Raw genomic sequence first — 25,524 nt, forward strand, 5'->3', positions numbered from 1 at the left:
CTTGTTTTTATGTCCCCTTGACGAGTTTTGTGTGTTTCGGTCAGGAGAGGTTAAGAGCTGCTTCTTACTCTGCCGCCATCTTAACCCGGAAGCCCAGAATCATTTCTGATGGAGTAAATTGCCTTCTCTTTTGCCAGATAAATGGTCATTTAGCCCAAGCATCAATTCCTCTGGCAGTCTCTCAATATCGATAGACCATTAATTCTTCTCCTAGTATTGTTGTTGAAACATACTTCAATATTCCTAGCCAGGCTTCTTCTGTCAGCCAATAGCTATGAAATTCCATGAAAGTATAGCCAGCGTTATGGCACGCAAAGAGTTGAAGGAAATCTCTTTGTAAATCTTAAAATGTTATTAAGGGACTGGGAAAAACTTCCTGTACAAGTTGGGATTTTCGCTTTTTCCAATTTCCAACTAAAATCCCACCTTCTACAAGAAGTCCTTCCTACTAGTCCTTTCTCTCTCTTAAATTTTCCTATTTATCCTGTATTTAGCTTATTTACACAGTTCTTTGGTTGCATGTTGTCCCCCCTGTCTCCTTCCCCTTTTAGACTGTGAGCTCCTCAAGGGCAGGGATAATCTTCTACCTTTCTTTGTATCTTAGCACAGAGTCTAGCACATAGGAGGCACTTTAGTAAAAGCTTATTAACCGGCTGTTAAAATGTGAGGTGCTCTTGTTATCATTTAGGATACTTTTCGATTCATCTTTAATTTAGTTCATTGTCTTTCCTGTTACCTTAGGGTAGAGTTTTAAGGCAAAGTTTCCATACACATGCTATGTTCTTTTGCTAGACCTCTTGATACAAGAAAAAGAGCACCGATTCTTGAGTTGGAGAATCTGGGTTCAAATCTCCCCTTAGTTCATTTCTGCTTTAGTGACCAGTAAACATTTCTTGGGTCTCAGTTTTCTCATCTGTAAAATGAGAGGTTGAAAGGTGGCCACTGAGCATCCTTCCAGATCTAGCTCTGTGATTTTTCTGACCTGAGCAAAGCTATGTAGTAAAAAATTTACGTAATATGGGAAAAGCTAGATAGTACAGTATTTAGAGCAGCAGGCCTGGAATTGGGTCTAGGTTCAAATCTGATCTTAGACACTTCCTAGCTGTGTGACCCTGGGCAAATCACTTAACCCCTATTGCCTAGCCCTTGCCTCCCTTAGAAATGATACTAAGACAGATGGTAAGGGTTTTAAAAAAGAGGCAAAATTTAGATAGTTTGGTAGGGGACGAAATTCTAAACTTAGAGTTAAAACACTTGATTTTTGGTCTGGCTGTGTCATTAACTCACTTTGATTTAATTCCTTTATGCCTCTATTTTCTCATACATTAAATGGGTTCGCTATTCCAACCTAACTTAGAGCATCTTTATGACAATAATGTAAAAGAAATGAGAGCTTCAAAAATGTAAAAAAGTATTATATGAATAGATAATTCTTTGTTATTATAGAGGTATTGTATTAATAAGCAATTATTAATTATATAGGTATTAATAGATAATTATTATATAAGTATTTTATATATTATAGAAGCATATTATATTAATGTATATATATACTATATATTATAGAAGTATATGTAGTATATTGTTACATTACAAGGTGCTGAATTTTCATATAGCTGTCCTATATCTTTCTGTCTGCAGTCGACACAACTTTGATGTTCTATGACCTAGAATTGTGAGATCTAAACCAAGCACTTGTAAAAATTCTTGAGAAGATCCAAAGCTCTTTGCTAATGACAATATTGGCTCAACCTTCAACTACCCCTGCAGCTGACACTCATGCTGAAGGGAGCTAGCCTTTTGCTTGAGTGAAAATACCAGACGTTCTTTGAAATTTGTACAATATATCATAAATTTACCCTCCCTCCTTTTGCTTCACATCTAAAGCGCGTGCCTCCCACTTTAACCTTTGACAGATTGTGAAGGGATAATTCAACTGTTCACCTACAATTGTCCAGCACCTGCCAAGGACTTGCAAGCTTAGTTTGTAGAGGAGATCTGGTTTGACATAATTATCAACGTGCCTGGAAAAGTTGCCTGCCCGGTGATCTCCCCCCAGTTCTAGTTATTTATGAGCTAGAATTCTCTATGAACCATAACTCATGAGTTAATGTTTCACTTTTTTTTTTACCAGTCAGACAGATGGCACACTTAGTTCCAAAATAGACATTTTGATTAAATAACAATGTAAACAAAGTAGTAATATGACACATTCCCCCTTAACAGTTATACTCCCCCTCAAACACATAGGAAGCCTTGAGTTCATCCTCCCACATATCTGAATATTGGACCTTCATAAGCATCATAAATGGGACATCCACTCAGGAGGAACACTTGTGGGCAGGCTAGTGTGAAAAGAGGCACACAGAGGGAGTAGGGGTGATCAGGTTGCATATATATGTGAAAGAGAAACTCACAGTTCCAATATTGCTGTCATTATCACGCTTTGTGGAACCTGCTCTCTGCAAGCCATTGTTGTCAATTCTCCTAAGGCATCTCACTATCTCAGCCTTTTCCCCTCCAGAATTTATTTTTTTAATGTGACTCGGTTTGAGTTTAAAATAATTTTTAAAAATTAACCAATCCCTTTATTTTATTATTTTCATAGATATATAAAAATAAAAAGCTTATCTCAAAAGTAAAAAGAACTACATAATGATATATACCATAATGTAATAAAATAATAATTAATCAAGGAAATATGAATGAGATAGACTTAAAAGATTAAGTAATGAAATTCTAAAACGATCCAAGTATAATTATCTTAATGAGAACTGTAATAGTAAGATAATATCCCCAAATATGAGTGGGTTAAATGAGATGATCTCTGAAGTTTCTTCCATTTTTTAAATTAAATTAAATGTCTTAACCCTTTCCCATTCTCCCCACATCACAGAAGGTATTGTCCTGAAGACTGACTTGTTCATACAAATTAAGTCTTTTATATATGTTTTACTTTTCAGTTACCTCTCTGGAGGTAATATTACAATTTATTATGCTGGCATTAATTCTGTACTTGTGTATAATATTCTCTTGGTTCTACTCATTTCACTGTTCATCATCCTGGAGTTCTTTCCAAATTTTCTAAAAAATTAGCCTGCTCATCTCTTTTTATGGTGCAGTAGTATTCCAACACAGTCACATACCACAATTTGTTATCCATTCCCCAATTGATGAACATCCTCCCAATTTTCAATTCTTGTCATCACAAAGAGAGCTGATATAAATATTCTGGAACCTATTAGTTCTTTTCCTTTTCCCCTGATTTTCTTGGGAAACAGACCCAGCACTTGTATTGTTATACACAGTTTTATCACTCACTGGGTATGATTCCAAATTGCTCTCCAAAATGGTTGGTTTAGTTCATAGCTTCACCAACAATGTATTAGTGTCCTCTTCTTTCCACATTCCTTCCAACATTTGTCATTTTAGCCAGTCTGATGGGTATCAGATGATATCACAGATTGTTTTGGTTTGCATTTCTTTGCTTTGTATCATTTTAAGAAAAAACTCTATTTTTACTTGTGCTTTCCATTGTTTTTAATAGGAATGAGTGTTGTATTTTGTCAAAGGCCTTTTCTGCATCTATTAACGTAATCATATGGTTTTTTATTACTTTTGTTCAGAATTGATTTCTACTGCTTCCACTGGGCATCATTCTTTATTTCTTTCTACAAGGTATTGTTTTATGCTACTCTCCACTGGGTCTTACTTTCCATTCCAGATGGGTTAACTTCAGTTATTTGTCTAGTCACTTTATACCCCTAAACAGCATTCAATGGGAATGCCGTGTTTATGGCTCATTTACGGGGGTGATGGGAAGTATGGGATCATTAATTTGGTCAATTAATCTCTTTCAGTTACCTCTGTCAGCCCATTAGTGCTTAACCTAGAGTTCTCAGTATAGGTGCTCTTTTTAGAAGGATTGACAACTCAATAACCTCATCTAGAAGAGGTGCTGTGATAAGTAAGCCTCTCCCTGCACCTTTTGTAAGCCAGTATGCTCAGTCATCAGCTGTGACACTTGCTTTAATCTCCCTAATTAGGCTTCCTTCAGCCAATGACTTTTAGTCAAGTTGTACCAAGAAAGAACCCATGCTCCTTTGACTTCTTGGAATTGTTCTGTTAATTACTTCTCTTTTTTTAGATCTTTGTTCCACTTTTTTTTTCTCTCTAAAACCTTACCTTCTCTTTTAGAATCAAAAGTAAGTATTGGTTCCAAGGCAGTAGAGTGGTAAGAGTTAGGTATTTACATTTAAAGAACTTGACAAGTCACACAGTTAAGAAGTGTCTGAGTTTAAATTTGAACCCAGGACCTCCTGTCTCAAGACCTGGTGCTTTAACCTCAAAACCACCTACTTGCCCCAGAACTGTGTTTCCATTGTGACTTAATCTCCTTACTTAAGGAGAATTTTGTCTCTGTATCCTGTGAAAATTTGCTAGCCTGAACCCCTATTCTTTTAAAAAAAATTAATTTAATTAATTTAGAATATTTTCCACGGTTACATGATTCATCCTTTCCCCTCTTCTTCCCCCCTCCCCTAGTCAATGAGCAATTCCACTGGCTGAACCCCTATTCTTTTGAGGTTATAATGACCCCATATTTTGATCATGTTGAGAACAAGGTCTGAGGCTTATCTGTATCAGGTGGACCCATGCACCCTCTGGGAGGATTCCAGAAGTCCCCTGGCACTTGGAAGATGCTTGCCCCTTGTCCCACATGACTCCATGCATCTGGAAGACCAGACTGAGGTCAAGTTTGGCCAATCAAAGAGCCCCAGAAAATTGGAGACTCATGGGACATAAGTTTGAGGTCTGAGGAAAATCCCCTCTTTCTTTGACATGGAAAGGGCAGTGAGACAAGACATCTAAGTGTGAGCTCAGGTGACCTAGGGGAGCAGGTGTGTCAGAGGATCAACCAGCCACATGGGCTTTTCTTTCTCTAACCCGCTCTTTATTATTTAATAAATAATGATAAATTAAGGTACAATCTCCAGAGCATTTTAATCTTAATAATCCTTAATACCTAATACAATGACTGTCAAATAGTAAAATGCTTACAAATATAAAACCTTGGGCAAATTGCTTAATATCCTGTAGCCTCAGTTTCAACACTTATAAAATGGGCATAATAATAGGACTTATCTCACAGGATAGTTGTAAGGAGAAAACAAGATTTCACATATTGTTATAGATATACATCATATATATCCAACACAGCAATAAAACTTTGTAAACCTTAAAGCACCATACAAATGTGATTATTATTATGAAGTTGCTTGATTGACTCTTCTCATCTCTGAGCCCCACTGAACTCCAGTGCCCTGCCTTGTGCCTCTCAGTTCAGCTGTCACCTAATTTATATTCAGAAATCCATTTTAGGATTCATCATTTCTCTTGGTTAAGGTAAATCTCCTCAGGGATCCATTTCCTCAAAATATTAAAAAAAATGGATTAAGGGACATCGTGCTAAGGAAATTGTTTTAACCTCATCCCCAAAGCCCCTCCGTTCTATGCAGAACAGCAAGTGCCAAGCTGCCTAGAGAATTCTAAAAGCCTGTTCTAAATAAATAACAACTGCTGTGCCGGCTATAGAATTCTGAAAGACTCTGCGACCTTTCTCCCACTTCCCCCATGAACATGTCTCTCCTGGATCTCTCTTTCTCTGACCTTTTCAGGCTTAAGCCCCCTGACATTTGAGAAGGTCAGTCTAATGGATATATTACCTAGCCATTCCTCTAGATTCTCTAAATTGCAGAAATAAAAATCTCTGATCAATCAGCAAGGATTTATTAGGCATTTTCTTGGTGCCAGACACTGTGGGAGGTGCTTGGGGTACCATGACAAAGATGAAATAATCCCTGCCCTCGAGGAACATATATACTTCTTAGGCAGTTCCTTGATGGCTTGCTCAATTTTCTTTTTCTGAGATGGGATTATTTAAATAGTCTATTTCCTCTTTTGTTAATCTAGGCAATTTACATTTTTTGTAAATATTCATCCATTTCACCTAGATTGTCATATTTTATTGCCATGTAATTGAGCAAAGTAGTTCTTAATAATTACCTTAATTTCCTCTTCATTAGAGGTGAGATCACCCTTTTTCATCTTTGATACTGTTAATTTGATTCTCTTCTTTCTTTTCTTTTCATTAGATTAACCAGTACTTTATCTATTTTATTTGTTTTTTCAAAGTACCAGCTCCTAGTCTTATTTATTTTGAACATATATACTTTTTTACTTTGAACATACATACTTTTTTTACTTTGATCATATATACTTTTTTTACTTTGAACATATATACTTTTTTTACTTTGATCATGTATACTTTTTTTACTTTGAACCTATATACTTTTTTAACTTTGATCATATATACTTTTTTACTTTGATCATATATACTTTTTTTACTTTGAACATATATACGTTTTTTACTTTGATCATATATACGTTTTTTACTTTGATCACATATGCTTTTTTACTTTGATCATATATACTTTTTTACTTTGATCATGTATACTTTTTTTACTTTGATCATGTATACTTTTTTTACTTTGATCATATATACTTTTTTACTTTGATCATATATACTTTTTTACTTTGAACATATATACTTTTTTTTACTTCGATCCTATATACTTTTTTTACTTTGATCATATATACATTTTTACTTTGAACATATATACTTTTTTTACTTTGATCATATATACTTTTTTACTTTGAGCATATATCCTTTTCTTTTTACTTTAAACATATATACTTCTCAAGGAACATATGTTGTGATCAAGAGAAACATGTACACCATGGTCTTGCTTTCTTTCAGTTTCCTGCTGATTCCTTCACTGAGTTAAAATTCAATTTTTTTTCCCAGTCTTGTAAAAGGATGGATGTAAGAATCAACTGTTTAAATACTGTTTCTATGTCTTTTCCAAAGCCGCTGAAGAACATATCAGCCTTCCTCCATATAGACACACAAGATAAATTCTTCCTTGAGTTTATTTCAAAAGAAAATTGTATACCTACAGGCAAGTTTTCATGCTTTCTTTGACTAGAAAATGAAAATTTAGGGACAGCTAGGTCGCACAGTGGATCGAGTGCCAAGCTTGGAGTCAGGAGGTTTGGGTTCAAAGGTGGCCTCAGACACTTCTTAGCTGTGTGACCCTGTACAAGTCACTCAACCTCGATTGCCTAGGCCTTGCCACTCTTCTATCTTAGAACTGATACTAAGACAGAAGGTAAAGGTTTAAAAAAGAAGGAAAGAAAATGAAAACTAGATAATCCAGTAGATTTTCTCATTTGCTTAAACCCAGAGTCAAATAAAGTACTGAAGTATAGAAAACTGCTCCTGTTGGACACAGAATGCTACTCACCTCCAGGGAAAGAACTGTGGGAGTCAGATGTAGATAGATCAAAGCATATTATTTTTCACATTAGTTTATTTATAGTTTTATTTTGGGAGTTTGAATTTATAGGAGTATTCTCTTACAACAATGACCAATGTGGAAATATATTTTGCATGATAATACGTGGATAACCCAGATCAAGTTGCTTACTTGGATCTTATTTGGATGCTCTTTGGATCTTATAATTTCAGAAAACCATGTTGAAAACTGTTATTATATGTAATTGGGTAAATAAAATATCTTTGAAGAAAAAAATAAAATGTAAAAAAAAATCTGCTTCCTGTACTATCTATTCTCTTTGCTCCTTCACATGGTCTCTCTTTTGATCCTCCTCTTAATTGTAGTGTTTTGTATTATATATAAACTTCAGATCTTTTTAAAAGTAGTCAGAGTATCAGTCCTGAATAAATGAAGACAAAAAAAAATCCTTCTATAGTGACTGAAAATTATGCAATAATGACTCCAGAGACCCTTGCAAGGACACTCCTAATTCCTGTACAACCCTTATAGAAAGCACATTTGCAATTGTGAATAAATCAATAGAAGAATGCCTCTGTTAGGTCAAACCTTTCTCCTTCTCTATAAGCCAGAATGGCTAGGTGTGAGGGAAGAAGAGCAAAAAGCAAATGTTTAGAAAGTACCTACTATGTGCCCGGTACCATGCTAAGCATTTCACAACTATTATCTCATTTGATTCTCATAACAAGCTTGTAAGATCCTTGATATTAGTATGTCCATTTTATAGTTTAGAATATTGAGGGAGCAGTTGGGTAGCTCAGTGGATTGAGAGCCAGGCCTAGAGATGGGACCTAGATTTTCTAGGTTCAAATCTGGCCTCAAACACTTCCCAGCCGTGTGACCCTGGGCAAGTCACTTAACCCCCATTGCCTACCCTTACCACTCTTCTATCTTGGAGCCAATACACAGTATTGACTTCAAGGCGGAAGGTAAGGGTTAAAAAAAAAAGAAGAAAGAATATTGGGTATTTGAGGATGGATTTGAACTTGGGTCTTCCTGACACCAGACCCTGCCTACTGAGCCACTTTGCTGCCTCTGGAAATAGGGCAAACAAATATTAGAAAAGATTTTTGCTCATGCCTTTGTTCCTCTCTGCTCCTCACTCTCTGGACTTCCTTCTCTTCCATAATCCAGCAGCCTTCTTTCCCTGGAAGATCACTGTGCCCGGATCCCCCCTTCCTCTGATTAGTCAGTTACTCCTAGAACCTCCTTTTTAAAGAAAAGCTCCCGGGTCAGTCATGTTGATGCCTTCATTCCCTTTTTCATCTTCCTTTCATCATCTATGGTCATTTGCCCCACGAAAATATAAGTTCCTTGAGTGCAGGCACTTTCTGTCTCTTTTGCTTTTTTTTTTTAATAAGTGCTTGTTGTTTCATCGGTGTCAACAGACACCCCAATTTATGTTCTCCCATCCCTCTTTCAAGATGATTTAAATACCATTGGTTTTAATAGCAATCATTACGTAGCATTAGTACCAATCCTTGCTTCTCTTGTCACTAGGAAGTTTCTCCATATATAGTGTTTTTAGAAAGTGGAAAAGGTACTTAATTCAATAAACATTTCCCAAGTACCCGCCTTGTATGAGGCATTGTGTCAGGCTCTCAGGAGACAAAGATGAAAAATAACAGTCCCAGCCATCAAGAAGATGGATCCTTGGAGTTTCCTTTGCCTCCAGGCAGGAAAGGTAGGTCTGGTCCCAGCAGAGATGGAACTCCAATCTATGTAATTGATGGTTTGATTTTTGGACTGAATGCATAACACACGGACAAATTAAAATAGATAGAGACCTAGAGACACCTTAATATTCTTAGGAATAGGGAGATAGGTCAAGGGTTTAGGAATCCTGTATTCAATAACGAGGTGACCTAAGCCCACATGGAGGATAAGATCAAGAAAACCATTCTCTGGGAACCAGGGGAGGAATGACAAACAGATGCCCAATCAGGACATTTCTGAGTAAGGCACAAGCATTCATGACAAACCCAAACAATCACATTTCAAATATATTTCCCATGGTACGTGGTTTCATATTTTCCCCCTGTTAATTGAATTGAATCTTCATGGGGGATACCCACTCTAATCCATTATTCTCCATGAGGCAATTTAGGTAGTGAAAATGATGCAAAAAGAAAAGAAAAAACAGAGCATCAATAAAACACTAACTACACAGAAAAGAGCAGAGCAGAAGGGGATACAGATAAGCTTGGTAGCTTTGCTACTACTGTGTTAGATTTAATATGCCCTTTAAAAAAAACAATCTTTTTGTTATTTGTTGTCATATCGAAATGTTCATGTTTGTCGATGTTCATTAAGTTCATAAAAAAATTATGTTGAAAATGAAATATAGCACAGCCTACTCATGGCATCACAGATGAATGAATGAATGAATGAATGAATGACAGAGCATTTATTAAGTGCTTGTGATGTCCAAAGCATATGCTAAAGATACATATAAAAAAGCAAGACAGTCCCCATTCTCAATGAGCTCCCATTCCAATGGGGGAGACGAACCCACAAAAGAGCTTTTAGTAGTGAGTCAGATGGAAAGATCCCATCGTCTTTGGAGTACTGCCTCAAGCCAGATGAGAATGCATTTTCTTTAATGCCATTTCCATTGATAAAGCCATATCCATTTCTAATAGTGAACCATTGGATCGTGCCAAGAACTTTGAGAGAGAGAGAATTTCCTTTTTTGTAAGTCTTTTAATAACTGTGGTGGTGGAGGCAGGAGCTGCAGCATAAGTAAAGGAATTTGCTGGTTTACTTCTCCACAAAGGTTATTTCCCTGGATGATGGCTGTGGGTGCAGACTGAAAGCAGGTACAGTGGTGTGGGGGACCCCGCTTAGCCTAGGGCTCTTACCGACCTGCATTTCAACTCTGCATGCTGGCGTTGGTGGTGTGAAAGATGGCAGCTCCTTTTGCACTGGGGTTTTCCCCTGGATGTTAGTGGAAGGGACTAACCTAGAAACATGACTAGTAGTGTAGGAAGCGCTGCTTTTCTCAGAAATCTTGAGCTCAGGGCTCTTTCCAATAAAGCTGATAAAAATGATGAAGGCAGATTTAATCTACCCATTCACTTATTTATTCTTTCATGTCTTCATTCATAGTAGAAATGAGTAGGCTCCAACAGAATTTATTTTTTAATAAAAAATTAAAATTTCTTTTTTATTGTGAAATTTTCATCCACTTTGTTTTTCCTGTGTGGATTTCTTGGTCAATCTCTTTTGATGAAGAATCTTGCTGATGATAATCTTGGACCTGATGCAATTAACATGATTTTGTTATTGTTCATTCATTTTTTCAGTTTTGTCTGACTCTTTGTGACCCCAGTCGAGGGTTTTCTTGGCCAAGATACTAGAGTGGTTTACCATTTCCTTATCTGGCTCATTTTACAGAGGAGGAAACTGAGGCAAAAAGGTTTAGGGACTGGTCTAGAGTTACCCAGTAAGTGTCTGAGGCCAGATTTGAGCTCAGGAAGATGTGTCTTCCTGACTCCAAGTCTAGCATTTTATCTACTGTACCACCTAGATGCTTCCCAATTAATATAATATCTTGCACAAACAAGAATATCTGGAGAATATCTATAGGGAATTCCTTTTCTACTTAGACCTTTTCTAGAACACCTTCTATAACAATGGTGGGCAACTTTAGTTAAGTACATTTTTTTCTGTTTCATGCCATATTTGTAGTTAATAATTATAGAGCTTTTGAAGAGGAATCTCATATGATATTAACACATGAATCTGAGTTCTCATTGGAGGACAAACCCTGTAATAGTCCGAGGGCCTTGCCACCACAGTGGGATACCCCAATGAGGAATGTGGCACTGAACATCCCCCTATCCCTACCCCCAATAATACTTTAAGGCTATATTTTATTCTATCCAGCCAAATACCTTTTTATTATTAAAAATGTTGTTAATCCTTCATTATTGAAAAAGATTAAATATATGTATAAATGGAAATTTTGAACCTTGGACTTCATCCCCCCACAAGTGCCTTAGTATTTTCCAAAATTCTCTTTAATCTCTCCTGTGCCTCCACATTTGCGTGGTTCCGTTATTGTTTTACAACTTCTGTTGTTCCTCCTTCTTCCTCTCTTCTTCACGAGTGTGGTTGAAGTTAGTTTGACACCTTTTCACTCCAGTTTTTTTATGTTAGTTTATTATTAATAAAACTTTATAATATATAATATTTAGTTCTTTGCATAGTAATTTTCATCTTCATATATATCATGAGTGATGATGAAATTTTAGTGAGGCGAAGCTGTGCAAAATCCTCAACCTCACATGGTCCTCCAGGGTCATCGTAGTCCAGTGGCAAGATAAAATGTAGAACAACTGACCATGGCTTGGGATGCAATGTATGACCTTGGTATCATAGGCTCTACATGTTTCACAATGTTTGCTTCAGCTGTCTTCATGGCATTTGGAACAAATTGTTCTCATCTGCTGGTCAGCTGGGAGAAGTTAGAGTAGACATCCCTCTAGATCACCAACAGGTTTTAAGTCTCTTGGCCAACCCCAACCTGGTTTAGCCTGTGTGCCAAGATAGAATGATGTTTCATTCACTTATTCATTCTTGTGATTTGTAATGGAAAATTATTTAGGGGGGAGGGCGGCTAAGTGCCTCGGTGGATTGAGGCCAGACTCAGAGACAGAAGGTCCTGGGTTCAAATTTGACCTCAGATACTTCCTAGTGACTTGGGGGTAAACCTAGCTCTTACTGCTCTTCTGCCTTTGAACTAATACAAAGTATTGATTCTAAGATGGAAGGAAAGGGTTAAAAAATATTTATGAAAGACTATGTTCTCATAGTTTTATCTGGGATCCCTGAATAAATATGTAGCTCATTCTCATAAACATCTTATAGAGAAGATAAAGTATTTGGGTCAATAGTTACTGATTTCCTCTTCATCTTTTGGGGTGTTAATGTTGTCTGTGATTTTTCAGTTCTTTTGGCATCTTCCTCTCTTTAATATCTCTTTTAAAATGATCTTTCAATGTTTTTAAGGTTGTGTAATTTTCAATACAGATTTCCTTGGTGTGTACTTAGACTAATTCAGCTACTCTTTGAGACTTCATTTCCTTAAGTATCATTTCTACTTCCTAAGTTATCCACTGGGGAGTGAGATATCCAACCTTAAAGTACTGCTCTTTGTCTTGAGGACTTGGCCACTGGGTCCATTCCATTTCCACTGAAGGGTCCATCTATTCTGGAACCACATGCATGGTTCAGATGAGGTTCAGTCCTTGAGAAGCTTTGCCTCTAATGAGAGATGTTTAAGTTCCCTCGTGTCACCGTAGTATCTTTCTCTGCCCTGATGCTCTACAAAAAAATTGCTGAAGGCTTTAGGTTTTGGTTTATGTCTATGTCTTCCCAAAGGAGGTAGTAAAAAGGTATTCAATGTACAAAGAACTGTAAATAGTGGCATGGAACAGATGTTTACTTTATACCCTCAAAAGAAATGTTAAAGGACACAGAAGACTCATCGTAGGCATTGACAGAACAATTTAAAAGCAGGATTTAGTAGCTTCATTTATAATCTGCTTGGATGCTGATACTTAAATGTCATTTCAACATGAAGAACTTTACATTTCACCTTGGCTATAATACTGTCTTCCACCAAGTCCGTGTCTTTTGGCAAGCCAGGACAGTGGCTGCCTTTACTGCCCAAGGAAATGCAAATCAGAAAAAAAGCAACCAAAGCTCAAGGACAAGCTCACCTAAGTTGAGTCCATGCTTTCACAAGGAATACAGTGACAGAGGATCCTCCAGAGATTTGAAGTTAGAGAGTTAGCTGGAAGGCATTTTGCTCTCTCTCTCTCTCTCTCTTTTTAAAAGGATCATTGAATCATTGATTCTTACAGCTCAGGAGCAGCTTCTATAACTCACACTCGCCTTCTTATTGATGAGCTGTGAGAAAGAGCACTGGTCTTAAAATCAAACTATTTCTTGAAACCTGGTTCCAATTAGGTGACCCTTGGGCAAATTGTTTAGCCTCTCAGAAACCTAGTTTCTTAATCTGTTAAAAAGGAATAATAATACTTGTGATAGCATTATTGTGAAGAAAATCCTTTGGAACCCTTAATTTGTTGTAGTTTGGTTGTTCCAGTTGTGTCTGACTCTTAGAGACCCCATCTGGGGTTTTCTTGACAAAGATACTAGAGTGGTTTGCCTTTTCTTTCTCTATTTCATTTTACAGATGAGGAAACAGAGGCAAGCAAGATTGAGTGACTTGCCCAGGGTCATATAGCTAGTAAATGTCTGAGGCTGGATTTGAACTCTAGTATTCCTGACTCTAGGCCCAGCACTCAATCTACTTTACCAGCCGGTTGTCCTTTGGAACCCTCAATGCTATAACAATTAAAAATGATAAAGACTGATATTATGAGGAAAAGTAATATTTTAATTAAAGCCATTTTAGTAGAATAAATTAGACTACATGCTTGGCTAAGATCTATTCAAACTCCCTGCCAGTCCATACCTTCTAGACCCTTTGGCTGCTTCATATGAAAGAGAGAAAAGTCAAAACTCATCTCCCCATTTAAGTCACTCTCTATGTTGGTTCACGCTGATTGACGTCATCACATCCAAAACCAGAAACCCATTGGATCACGGAAAATGTAGTCTCAAAGTCCCCCATATGTCCACAGGAAGTTTGTCATATATCTACATATCTTGAGGCTCAAATGAGCCCCAAAATACCTCTAAATGGAACACCAGAAATTCTAAATAACACAATGCTCTATAGAAATTTAATTTGGTAGTATTATTGTTATTATTATTATTCAAACATACAATTAAATTATAAATTACACATTATCATGTTGAAAATTCCAGCATATATAGTAGGTTTGTATTCAAGGGGATCTTTAAGGCTTATTTTCTATGTAGGTATTTCTTAATTTTTCATTTCTGTTTTGAGAATCCCTTCATTGCTATCTTTGAAAAAAAATCTACTTTAAAAATGTCTAATTATGAAGAAAATGATAATACAATAAAATTTTTAATTGCTTCTAATTGCTTGTGAAAGAAGTCAGTAAATTAAAAAAATATATGAGTATGTTTTCAAAAATAGTACAATCATTATCCCTTATTTCACCCTGTACTCCTTTTTTAAGTGTTCCTTAATGTGTTGATTATGAAAGGGAGAAGAGAGCTTGCCTCCTAAACCAAATCTTTTATTTTGAAAATCCTCTTGATGGCTGCATTTATATCACAAGAAATAATTATGGCCATATCATCTCTATTAAGGACAGCAATGAGTATCTCTTTTAACTATATATAAAAACTATAAAATTATAGATTTAGAGCTGAAAGGGACCATAAAAGTCATTTAAGCTTTAGGTGGCTTGGTCTGGGTGCCTCTTCTTGAGTTAAAATGTGACTTCAGACACTTACTAGTGGTGTGACAGTGGGCAAGTCACTTAATCCTGTTTGCCTCAGTTTTCTTATCTGTAAAATGAAATGGAGAAGGAAATGGCAAACCACTCCAGTATCTCTGCCAAGAAAACTCCAAATGGGGACACAAAGAGTTGGACACAAAACTACAATGATGAGGGAAAGGATGATAAGGATAAGGATAACAGCCTTATTTCACAGATGAAGAACCTAAGGCCCAGAGAGTGTGTGATCAGTCCAAAGTTCCACAGGGAGTAAGTTAAGTCATAGTTCTAGAACTAGAAAAGATGTCAAAGACCACCTAGTTCAACCTCCTTAATTTATAGACAAGGAACTTCAGATCCAGACAGGGACGTGATCTGTCCAATGTCACATAGGGAGTGAGAATTATATCTAACCTCAGGTTATTAATTCTAAATAGACTTTTTCTACTATACCATAATTTCTCAAAGAAGAATTGTTATATTGGACTACCCCCAGAAACTACTTAGTTTTTGTTTTTGTTTTTTTTGTATTTTGTTTTTCCCTGATAGCACATAAATATTTTTCCAACATATAGGAAAAAAAAATTAAGTCTCGAATTTTACCCTCTTGGCCTGAGATGGTAAGCAATCTGATATAGATTTTATATGTACAATCCTATAAAATGTTTTTCTATATTAATCCTTTCATGGAAGGAAACATGAACAAAAAAAATTAAGAAAGTGAAAAAAATTTGCTTTTGTCTGGATTCAGACTCCATCAATTCTCTCTCTGGAAGCAGATGGCTTTTTTTTTTAATCATGAATCCTTTGGGATTGTTTTGGATCATTGTATTGCTGAGAGTAGCTAAGTTATTCACAGTTTTTCATTATACAATATTGTTGTTACTGTGTATGAGGTTCTCCTGGTTCTGCTCACTTCATTTTGCATCAGCTCTTGTAAGTCTTTCCAGGTTTTTCTGAGCTCTGCCTGATTATTATTTTTTATAACAAAATAATATTCCATTACAACCATGTACTTTAACTTATTCAGCCATTCCCCAGTTGATAAGTATTTCCTTACTTTCTACGTCTTTGCCCCCACAAAAAGAGTTGCTTTAAATATTTTTGTATATGGGTTCCTTTTCCCTTCTTTTAAGTCTCTGGAATACAAGCCTAGTAATGGCATTTCTGGATCAAAGAGTATGTACTATTTTATTGCTCTTTGGGCATAGATCCAAATTGTTCTCTAGAATAGTTGAATCAGTTCATAACTCCCCCCAATAATACATTAGTGTCTCAATTTTTCAACATCCCCTTCAAGTTTTGTTGTTTTCTGTCATAAAAGCCAATTTGATAGGTGTGGAAGGTGGAACTTCAAAGTTATTTTAATTTGCATTTCTCTAATTAATAGTGTTTAGAGCATTTTTCACACCACTATAGAAAGCTTTAATTACTTTGTCTGAGAACTTTCTGTTCTTATGTTTTGCACATTTATCAATTGGGAAATGACTTGTATTCTCAAGTATTTGACTCATTATGTATTTGAGAAATGGTCTTTATTAGAGACTTGTAAAAATTTTTTTGCCCTAATGACCACCGTGTATTACTTTCCATCCTAGTTTCCTTTGTTTACCATTTTCTCTCTCCTTTTATTCTATGTTCAAAAGTGTTTAGTTTCTGACTATTGTATTGTCCAATTTGCATTCTTTTTTCTTTCACTCCCCTTCATTTTTCTTCTCCCTTTCCTCTTTCCCTCCTACTCTCCTGTAGGGAAAGATCGATTTCTGTGCACTATTGATTTTGTATGTTCTTCCTTCTTTGAGCCAGTTCTTATGAAAGTAAGTTTCAAGCATTTCCTTCCTCACTTACCCCATTTTCCTCTCCACTGTAAAAGCTCTTAAATACTCTTTCATGGGAAATAATTTACTCTGTTCTATTTCTTGTTTCCCCCTTCTCCCAATGTACTCCTTTTTTTCACCCTTTGATTTGATTTTTTTAGATATCATCTCATCACATTCAATTTACACCCTTGTCCTTTGTTTCTGTATGTTCCTTCTAATGATTTTTAGTGATGAAGTTCTTAAGGAGTCAATAAGAATCATCTTATCATTTTGGGATGTAAGCAGTTTAACCTTATTGAATGTCTTTTGCTTTCTCTTTCCTGTTAATCTTTTTTTTAATTAAAAAACCTTCTAATTCAAAGATATTTTATTTTCCCAATTACATGTAACAATAATTTTCAAAATAAGTTTTTCAAAATAATAAGATCCAAACTGTCTCCCTCCCTTGCTTCCCTCCCTACCACTCGGAGATGGCAAGCAATTTGATCTGGACCACACATGTATTATCATGCAAAACACACTTCCATATTGGTCAAGGATGTAACAGCACACTCATACAAAACTAAAATCCCAAAATAAAAACTGATGTGAAAGTTACTATGTTTTGATCCACATCCATCCAACTCCAGCAGTTCTTTTTCTGCAGGTGGAGAGCATTCCCTGTCATAAGTCCTTCAGAATTGTCCCAGATCATTGCATTGCTGAGACTAGCCAAATTTTCACATATGATTGTTGTGTAATATCTTTATTACTATTTACAATATTCTCCTGTTCTGCTTATTTTGCTTTGTGTTACTTCAGGTAAAACTTTCTAGCTTTTTCTAAAATCACCTGCTTATCATTTCTTACAGCACAATAGTGTTCCATCATCATCATCTACCACAATTTGTTTAGCCATTCCCCAATTGAGGGACATCCTCTCAATTTCCATTATTTTGCTACCATGAAAAGAGTTGCTATAAATATTTTTGCACAAGTTGGTCTTTTCCCATTTTTTGTTATCTCTTTGGGATACAGACCCAGTAATGACAGTAATAAAGAGTATGTTCAAATTTGTGGTTCATTGGGTATAGTTCCAAATTACATTCCAGAATTGTTGGATCAGATCACAACTTCACCAATAATGTATTAGTGTCCCAGTTTTCCCAATAACATTTATCACTTTCATTCACTGTCATACTGGCCAATCTAATAAGTATGAAATGGTACTTCAGCATTGTTTGAGTTTGCAATTCTCTAATCAAGGGTGATTTAGAACATTTTTATATGATTATTGATAGCTTTGATTTCTTCATGTAAAAATTGTTCACATACTTTGACTATTTGCAAATTGAGGAGTGGCTTGTATTCTTAAATATTTGACTTAGTTCTCTAGAGATTTGAGAGATTAGACCTTTATCAAAGAAATTCATTATAAATCCTCCCTTTCCCAATTTGTTGTTTCTCTTCTAATCTTGGTTACATTGGTTTTGTTTGCACAAAAGTTTTTAAATTTAATATAATAAAAAGTATTCATTTTACATCTTATAATGCTCTCTATCTCTTGTTTTGTCTCAAATTCTTCCTTTCTTTATAGATCTGTGACATAAACTTTTCTAGCATTTCTAGTACAATTTAAATAATAGTGGTAATAATGGGCATCCTTGCTTCACCCTGATCTTATTGGGAAGGTTTCTAACTTATCCTTATTACAGATGATACTTGCTGATTGTTTTAGGTAAGTATTACATATTATTTTTAAGGAATGACCCATTAATTCCTGTGCTTTCTAGTGTTTTTAATAGGAATGGGTGTTTTATTTTGTCAAAGGCTTTTCCCTCCATCTAATGAGATAATCGTGTGGTCTTTATTAGTTTGGTTATTGATATGGTCAATTATTCTTTTTTTTAATTTTTAAACCTTTACCTTCTGTCTTGGCTCCAAGGCAGAAGAATGGTAAGGGTAGGCAATGGGGGTCAAGTGACTTGCCCAGGTTCATACAACTAGGAAGTGTCTGAGGTCAGATTTGAATCTAGGACCTCCCGTCTCTAGACCTGGCTCTCATTCCACTGAGCTACCCAGCTGCCCCCTGATCAATTATCCTGATACTGTTCCTGTTATTAAACCAGCTTTGAATTCCTTGTATAAATCCAGCTGGTCAGCATCTAGTCTCAGGCTTGGCTAGGAACTTTTGGTCTCACTCTGGGCTTGATCAGTTTAGAAACACTGTGAACTGCCTTACTGTGGAGCTTATAACTATGTTTATTTATGAAATTGGCTTATAGTTTTCTTTCTCTTGTTTTTGCTCTTCATGGTTTTAGGTAACAGTACCATATTTGTGTCATAAAAAGAATCTGGTAGGATTCTTCCTTTGTCTATTTCCCCAAATAGTGTAATGAGGGTTTTATATAGTAGTGAGATTTTAACTGTTTTTTTTTTTTTTTAATATTTGATAGAATTCACTTATGAATCCATCTGGTCCTAGGGATTTTTTTTAGGGAGTTCATTGATGGTGTGTTCAGTTTCTTTTTTCCGAGATGAGATTATTTAAATATTCTATTTCCTCTTTTGTTAATCTGGGTAATTTATATTTTTGTAAATATTCATCCATTTCACTTAGATTGTCAGATTTATTGTCATATAATTGGGCAAAATAGCTCCTAATTGCTTTAATTTCCTCTTCATTAGTGGTGAGTTTACTCTTTTTATTTTTGATGCTGATTATTTTATTTTCTTCTTTCCCTTTTTAAATCAAATTAACCAATGCTCTCTCTTTTTTTTTTTTTTTTTTTTTTTTTTTTTTTTTTTTTTTTTTACAAAAAGCTACTCCTAGTCTTATTTATTAGTTCAATGGTTCTCTTGCTTCCCATTTGATTAGTTTTTCCTTTAATTTTTATTATTTCCAATTTGCCTTGACCTTGGGAAGGGCTTGGGCCCTTGCTCCGGGCTTACACAGGCCAGGTGTGCTGAAGACTGCCTTGGTCTGGGGCTCCTGGCCTCACTCTATGCTTAAACAGACCTGATGTGCTGTGTGGACTGACTTGTGCTGGGATTCAGGACTTCACTGAAAGCTTGGGTAAGGGCTCTGTGCCTCCCCTTGGGCTTGCACTGCCCTGCAGACTGCCTTACACTGGGGCCTTTGGTCTTAGTTTGGGCTTGGGCAGGGGCTCAGGGATTCCCTCTGGGCCCACACTAGTGAGGTATACCATGAACCACCCTGTGCTAGGGCTTGGGACCTCACTGCAGGCTTGGGTTGGGGCTTGGAAATTTAAGGGGTGGGCTTGGTGTTGCATTGCTATTGGCTTAGGCAGAACCCCAGGGTCTAGACACAGGTTCAAAGTAGAGGTGGGGTGAGGAGGCTTGTTGATAGCTTGTGCTGGTACTCCTTGGTATGGCCTTCTGTGGGCAGTGCTCCCCTATCACCCCAGTAAACTAGACCCTCTTTGCCTACCTTTCAAGTTGTTTTCTGCATGAAAGCTGCTTCACTCTGCTTGTTGATTCTTTCTCTTCAGAATTTGGGTTGAAGAAATCTCTGCTTCTACACTGCAATCTTGGCTCTGCCCCTAGAAGTCCTGTTTACCTTTTCATGCTTCTCTTGGTTCTTGTATTTGAGAGTTAGATTTTCTGTTCAGTTCTGATCATTTCTTCAGGAATGTTTGAAAGTCCTGTAATTCATTGAATGCTCATTTTTCTCTGGAAGGAAGCTCAGTTTTGTTGGGTAGCTGATTCTGGGTTGAGATCCTAATCCTTTTCCCTCTGGAATATGATATGCTAGGCCCTCTGATCCTTTAATGTAGAAGCTGCTAAATCTTGTGTTATTTTGACTGTGGCTCCAAGATCTTTGAATTGTTTCTTTTTGGTTGCTTGCAATATTTTCTCCTTGATGTGGGGATCTGGAATTTATCTGTAACATTCCTGAGAGTTTTCCTTTGGGGATCTCTTTTAGGAGGTGATCAGTAAATTTGTTCAATTTCCATTTATCTTCTGATTCTAGAATATCAGGGCAGTTTCCTTAATAATATTTTAAATGATGACATCTAGGCACTTTTTTTTGATCAAGGCTTCAGGTAGCTCAATATTTCTTAGCTCATCTCTCCTGGATCTATTTTCCAGGTCCTTTATTTTCGCAATGAAAGATTTCACATTTTCTTCTATTTTATTCATTCTTTTGACTTTGGTTCTTCCTTTCCTTCTTCCTTCCTTCCTTCCTTCCTTCCTTCCTTCCTTCCTTCCTTCCTTCCTTCCTTCCTCCCTCCCTCCCTCCCTCCCTCTCTCTCTCTCTCTCTCTCTCTCTCTCTCTCTCTCTCTCTCTTTCTTTCTTTCTTTCTTTCTACTTACATTCTATCTTAGAATCAGTTTTTTGTATTGGTTCTAAGGCAAAAAAGTAGTAAGAGTTAGAATGGAGGTTAAATGAGTTGCCCAGAGTCATGTAGCTAGGCATTGTTTGAGGCAGATTTGAACCCAGGACCTCTCATTTCTAATCTTGGTTCTTAATTCACTGAGCCAGTTAGCTGATTCTGTGTTATTTCTTGAGGTCTCATTGAGTCATTAAGTTCCACTCACCTAATTCTTTCCTTAGTGAACTTTTGTACTTCCTTTTCCATTTGGCCAATTCTGCTTTAGGAAGTTCTCTTCTGGGGATTTTTGTGTCTCTTATCAATTGGCCTATTCTGTTTTTAAGATATTATTTTCTTTAGTATTTTCTGTGCCTCCTTTACCAAGCTGTTCTTCTTTTTAATGATTTTTCTGTATCACTCTCATTTCTTTTTCCAATTTTACCTCTACCTCTCTTATTTGACTTTTAAAATCCTTCTTTGCCTCTTCCATTAATTCTTTTTGGGATTGAGCCAAATTTATATTTTTTGTAGGCTTTGAGTACACCAGTAATCTCTTATTGAGCAATAGTCTAACCCTCCTTCCCATCTGTGGCTGAAAGCTCTAGAAGCCTTTATTGCTGATTCAACCTCCCCCAGGGCCCTTGCTGGTTTATTGATGTGAGACTTGCCATGGCACAGCTGGTTGTGCTTCATTTCTACCCCAGTGTTATAGATCTTTTGTGCCATTCTTCTAAGTTGTTCTGGGCTGAAAAATTGTTCCCCCCCCATCCTTTTGTAAGTTCTGCCACTTCAGAATTCATTTGGAGGTGATATATCAGTTTTCTGAAGAGTAATTTCATAGAGATTAGGTGTCTTTATGTACCTTATTCACCAATTTCTCATTTAGTCTTGAATTACTTCAACAGTCATTTACTAAACATTTACTATGTGCCAGGTGGGCATAATATTAGGAGCTGGGAATACATATGCAAGCAAAAAATGTAGAAATATTTATTCTAGTGGGGGAAAATATCTAAAAGGGAGCTGGAAAGTAGGGATGAGGAGGGTGGGAGAAGTGGGAGAAATATTTCATTAGGAGCATGGTAGTGAAATTCAGAGGATGAATAATGATTATTCTGGGCTCTTTCTAATAATGGAAGTTTGGGAGGAGCTCACCAATGGGATAAAGGGGCCACAGTGGTGATAGGAGAAGATTGTTGAAGTCTAGAACTTTATCTCTGACAAGTAGGCAAAGGGATGTGTTGTGGGAAAGAGAAAGAAATGGTTCTTCTATTTATCAGCCTTCATATGTAAAGGCTATACCCAAGCCTTTGGCTTGTGTAATTAGCATCTGTTACCCTAAAAACTATAATGCCCAGCACCCCACTGTCCTCACATTATGTGCTGATGTAGGAAGGATATAAATTTGTTGTAGTCCTGCCTCTCATTCTCTTCACTTCCTGATGAGGCTTTGGTGGAGGGAGCCTTTTAAAACAGTCAAGGAGAGTTTGGTCACTTGGTCTTGTTTTGTTAGATAATGTCCTTTTTATTTCTTCTACTTCAAGTGATTATTAATAAACTTTATAAAATATAATTCTTGGAGTATTAGAAATTAATTTAAATCCTACATTTATGGTGACCAGAAGTGGAGTTTAGAACCCTTAATTAAAAAATTACATTTCTCCTGCCACAGCTTTCTTGCCCTCCCTCTCCGGGAAAGTCCAAATGCTTCTGCTTCTGCCTCCCTGCCCAACTGCCTGAGTGGTCCTTGCTGAGCCTGAAGCCTCTGCTGCCTATTGTTGCTGCTGCTGTGAGCCTGCCACTCATCAAGCTGGGAGTTCTTGCACTTTCCATAGGACTGGTAAAGTATAAAACCCTGTTTCTCTTACATTGCAAACAGTATTTCTTTTAGGCAACAAAGAATCCTCATAAAGGATTTTTTTTCCCCTGAGGATACACTTCTACCCTCTTAACTTCCTATAACCCCTTGCCATTTTGGCCTTCCCAATCTCTGCAACGCATCCAATATGGGATTCATGCCCAGTATGGGTATGGGGAACTCCAGAGGTGTGACCAAAAGAATCAAGATGGATAATGATGATAACTGGGGAGGAGAAGGAAACTTAAAGAGTCTGGAGGTGAATTTTAGCTTTTCTGACTCCATTGCTAACTGTGTCAATTTGTTCCCCTCCAAATAATGAAGTCTGTAATGCAGTTATTGGAATTGAAGAAAAGGACTCTTGAATTCAGTGCCTGTATCCTATCACATATACTGTGTTTGCTGATCGTTTGCTTTATAATTTAAATTTTTTTAAGTTCACATATTGATCTAATTTAATATATTTTGTTACACTGACATTTTAAGTTACTGTGTTTTGGCCATTTAGCTATATATTCCATTATGTTGTCTTTATTAGTACCTCTCCCTAAGACTGGACTAGAGAAAATACCATTGTAAAAGCCCATAATTAATTTGTGCAAACCCTTTTCTGTGGCAAAACCATAGGTCCTTATGGATGCTGGGTTTGTCACCAGATCCATGGAGGTTACATGTTGCCTAAACAACCTTTTGTTCCTTTTTGCCTTTGTTAATTGTCACATAGATAATGATGAATGGACTACATCAAACTGGTTACAACCCGTATACAACCTTTGGAAATTTTAATAACCTAAAATTTTAAATTGATTTTAAGGGGCCTTGAGAAATGATTTTTAGTTATCCAGTAGCACCACTACCTCTGATTGATCATTTGCCTACCTCTGAGTTGTTTGTAACAAGAGGTAAAGGGTCCGTGTAGTAGCTGAAGTGAAGGGCTGTAGCACTATTATATTCCCTACCTCCACATTTATGAAAATGTAATGGATGAGACGTCTGACAACATTTTCACTATTGTAGCCCTCGCCTGCATATTGCAATGGATGGGACATATAAAGACATGCCTTTTACAGTTGTTACAGTCTCATACCAGAGGAGGGAGGTTCATCTGGAGGTGGAAAAGTTTTTCCTAGGGGGCATGATACCCCTGAATGGCCCGTGAGAGGGAGTATTTCACATGAAGCCTAGTAGTTTCTGAATGTTTTTTTTATATTTGTAATTCTTTAGCTTATTCTACCCTTCCACCAGAATGATCTAGATTTTTGGTGACATTTTAGACCCCAAAGGTTTTCATCAGCATTACAGAGGTTTGTGTTTTTTCTGGCCTCTTTTGCCAAATTTTGGAATGATGGCAATAATAGACTTTGTTAAAACTATCTCAGTCAAGGTTGAAAGATTTGCTAGATCTGGAGCTACTTGTGACAAATATCCATGAGCTTTGGTGGCTATAGAGATTCATATGAATCTTAATGATAGTGGGTTTGTTTGCTATTGCCATTTAAATGTGATTTTATTTTTGGGATCTTAGTACTTCTTGGATGTGTATTAGCTGCTATACTAGTCTTTTTTTAATAAAGCTGTTTTCTTAGTAAAAATTATGTACACTCACACTGTGGATCATAGCTAAGTTAAAAATGAAATTGAATTTCATTTTTGAGTGAGAAACCTTTGCATTCTGTCTCTTCTTAGGCAAACACAATGTGTCACTAATTGTGAATTATATATTTTTGATTTTTTAAAATTTTTTTATTACTTTTCTCCTTTGTATGTGCAATAGAATATTTGAGTTTTCTTTTTTCCTCTCATTTTTTTGTTCTGAAAGCATGTGTTACTAGCATTAATGGTTTTTTGATTTTTCACTAATATAAGTTTAAAATATCCATTAGGTCTAATATTAATGCATACCCAAAAGCTTTAGGCTATGGGAACCTGCCATTTTTTGTTAAATATTATGGGACTTTGATTAATGATTGTGTCTGATTCCAGGAGAAGGGACCACAAAAGAGCCATTATACAGTTCCAAGAAGCACAAGGTCAAAGGAGAGCAATCAATCCAATGGGATTGATGAGAATCTGCACCAAGACAGAGGACTTGTTTTGGTGTTTGAGGAAGCAGCTATTTGATAATGTCAGACCCAGGATTTCCCGGTGCCATATTTTGAAAAGTACCTCAGTTTGGCTAGAATATTGGCTCCCCTTTCCCTAAGAGCAAAGGTAAAATCAGACCAAGGAATGCTATTTCCCATCTGCTACAAAAATCTTGTCCCTTTTCTGTCTTTCATAAGTTCGGCAATTTTCTGTAGATCTGGCTGCTGATTGGGTAAGTGCATTTTGCTGCAATGGTCCTACAGGCTTGTGGGACAAAAATCACTTTAATCAGGCCCTGATTCAAGGACCTATTATAGGTTTATTTTTCCTTACTTAGAATTTTTACATGTAAGACTTTGATATTTTATATTTCATCCAGAAGTTACTTTTTTCTCATTTATTTGGTTTTTTTGGTTGATGTTTTTGATTTTCTTTTGACAAATGATTCATATACATCATTACTCAGCCATGTGACCCTGGGTGAGCCATGTGTTTGTCAACACCCTCCTCAGGAGGGATTGTATAATTTTCATAAAATTCTAGTTTTATAAACATTTTTCTTGTTTGAGAGTAATTTTAGGATAAGAAACTTGCTACCTCCCCTAATCAAGAAGGTGAACTGCTTGAAGAAGGAGCCAT

The 25,524-nt window shown here is 36.4% G+C and overlaps 1 protein-coding gene across 1 annotated transcript in view; it reads right to left on the reverse strand.

Annotated features, from left to right (window-relative positions):
• The window catches only part of LOC123246568, a 173,835-nt gene extending 153,937 nt beyond the window's left edge, over nt 1-19,898 (reverse strand). The window contains exon 1 of the mRNA XM_044675414.1: nt 19,735-19,898. Within this exon, the coding sequence (XP_044531349.1) occupies nt 19,735-19,898 (164 nt within the window). The remainder of the gene's footprint in view (nt 1-19,734) is intronic.
• Between the last annotated feature and the right edge of the window lie 5,626 nt (nt 19,899-25,524).

The sequence above is a fragment of the Gracilinanus agilis genome, chromosome 4 (genome assembly GCF_016433145.1).
Source record: "Gracilinanus agilis isolate LMUSP501 chromosome 4, AgileGrace, whole genome shotgun sequence".
NCBI classification, from domain to species: domain Eukaryota; kingdom Metazoa; phylum Chordata; class Mammalia; order Didelphimorphia; family Didelphidae; genus Gracilinanus; species Gracilinanus agilis.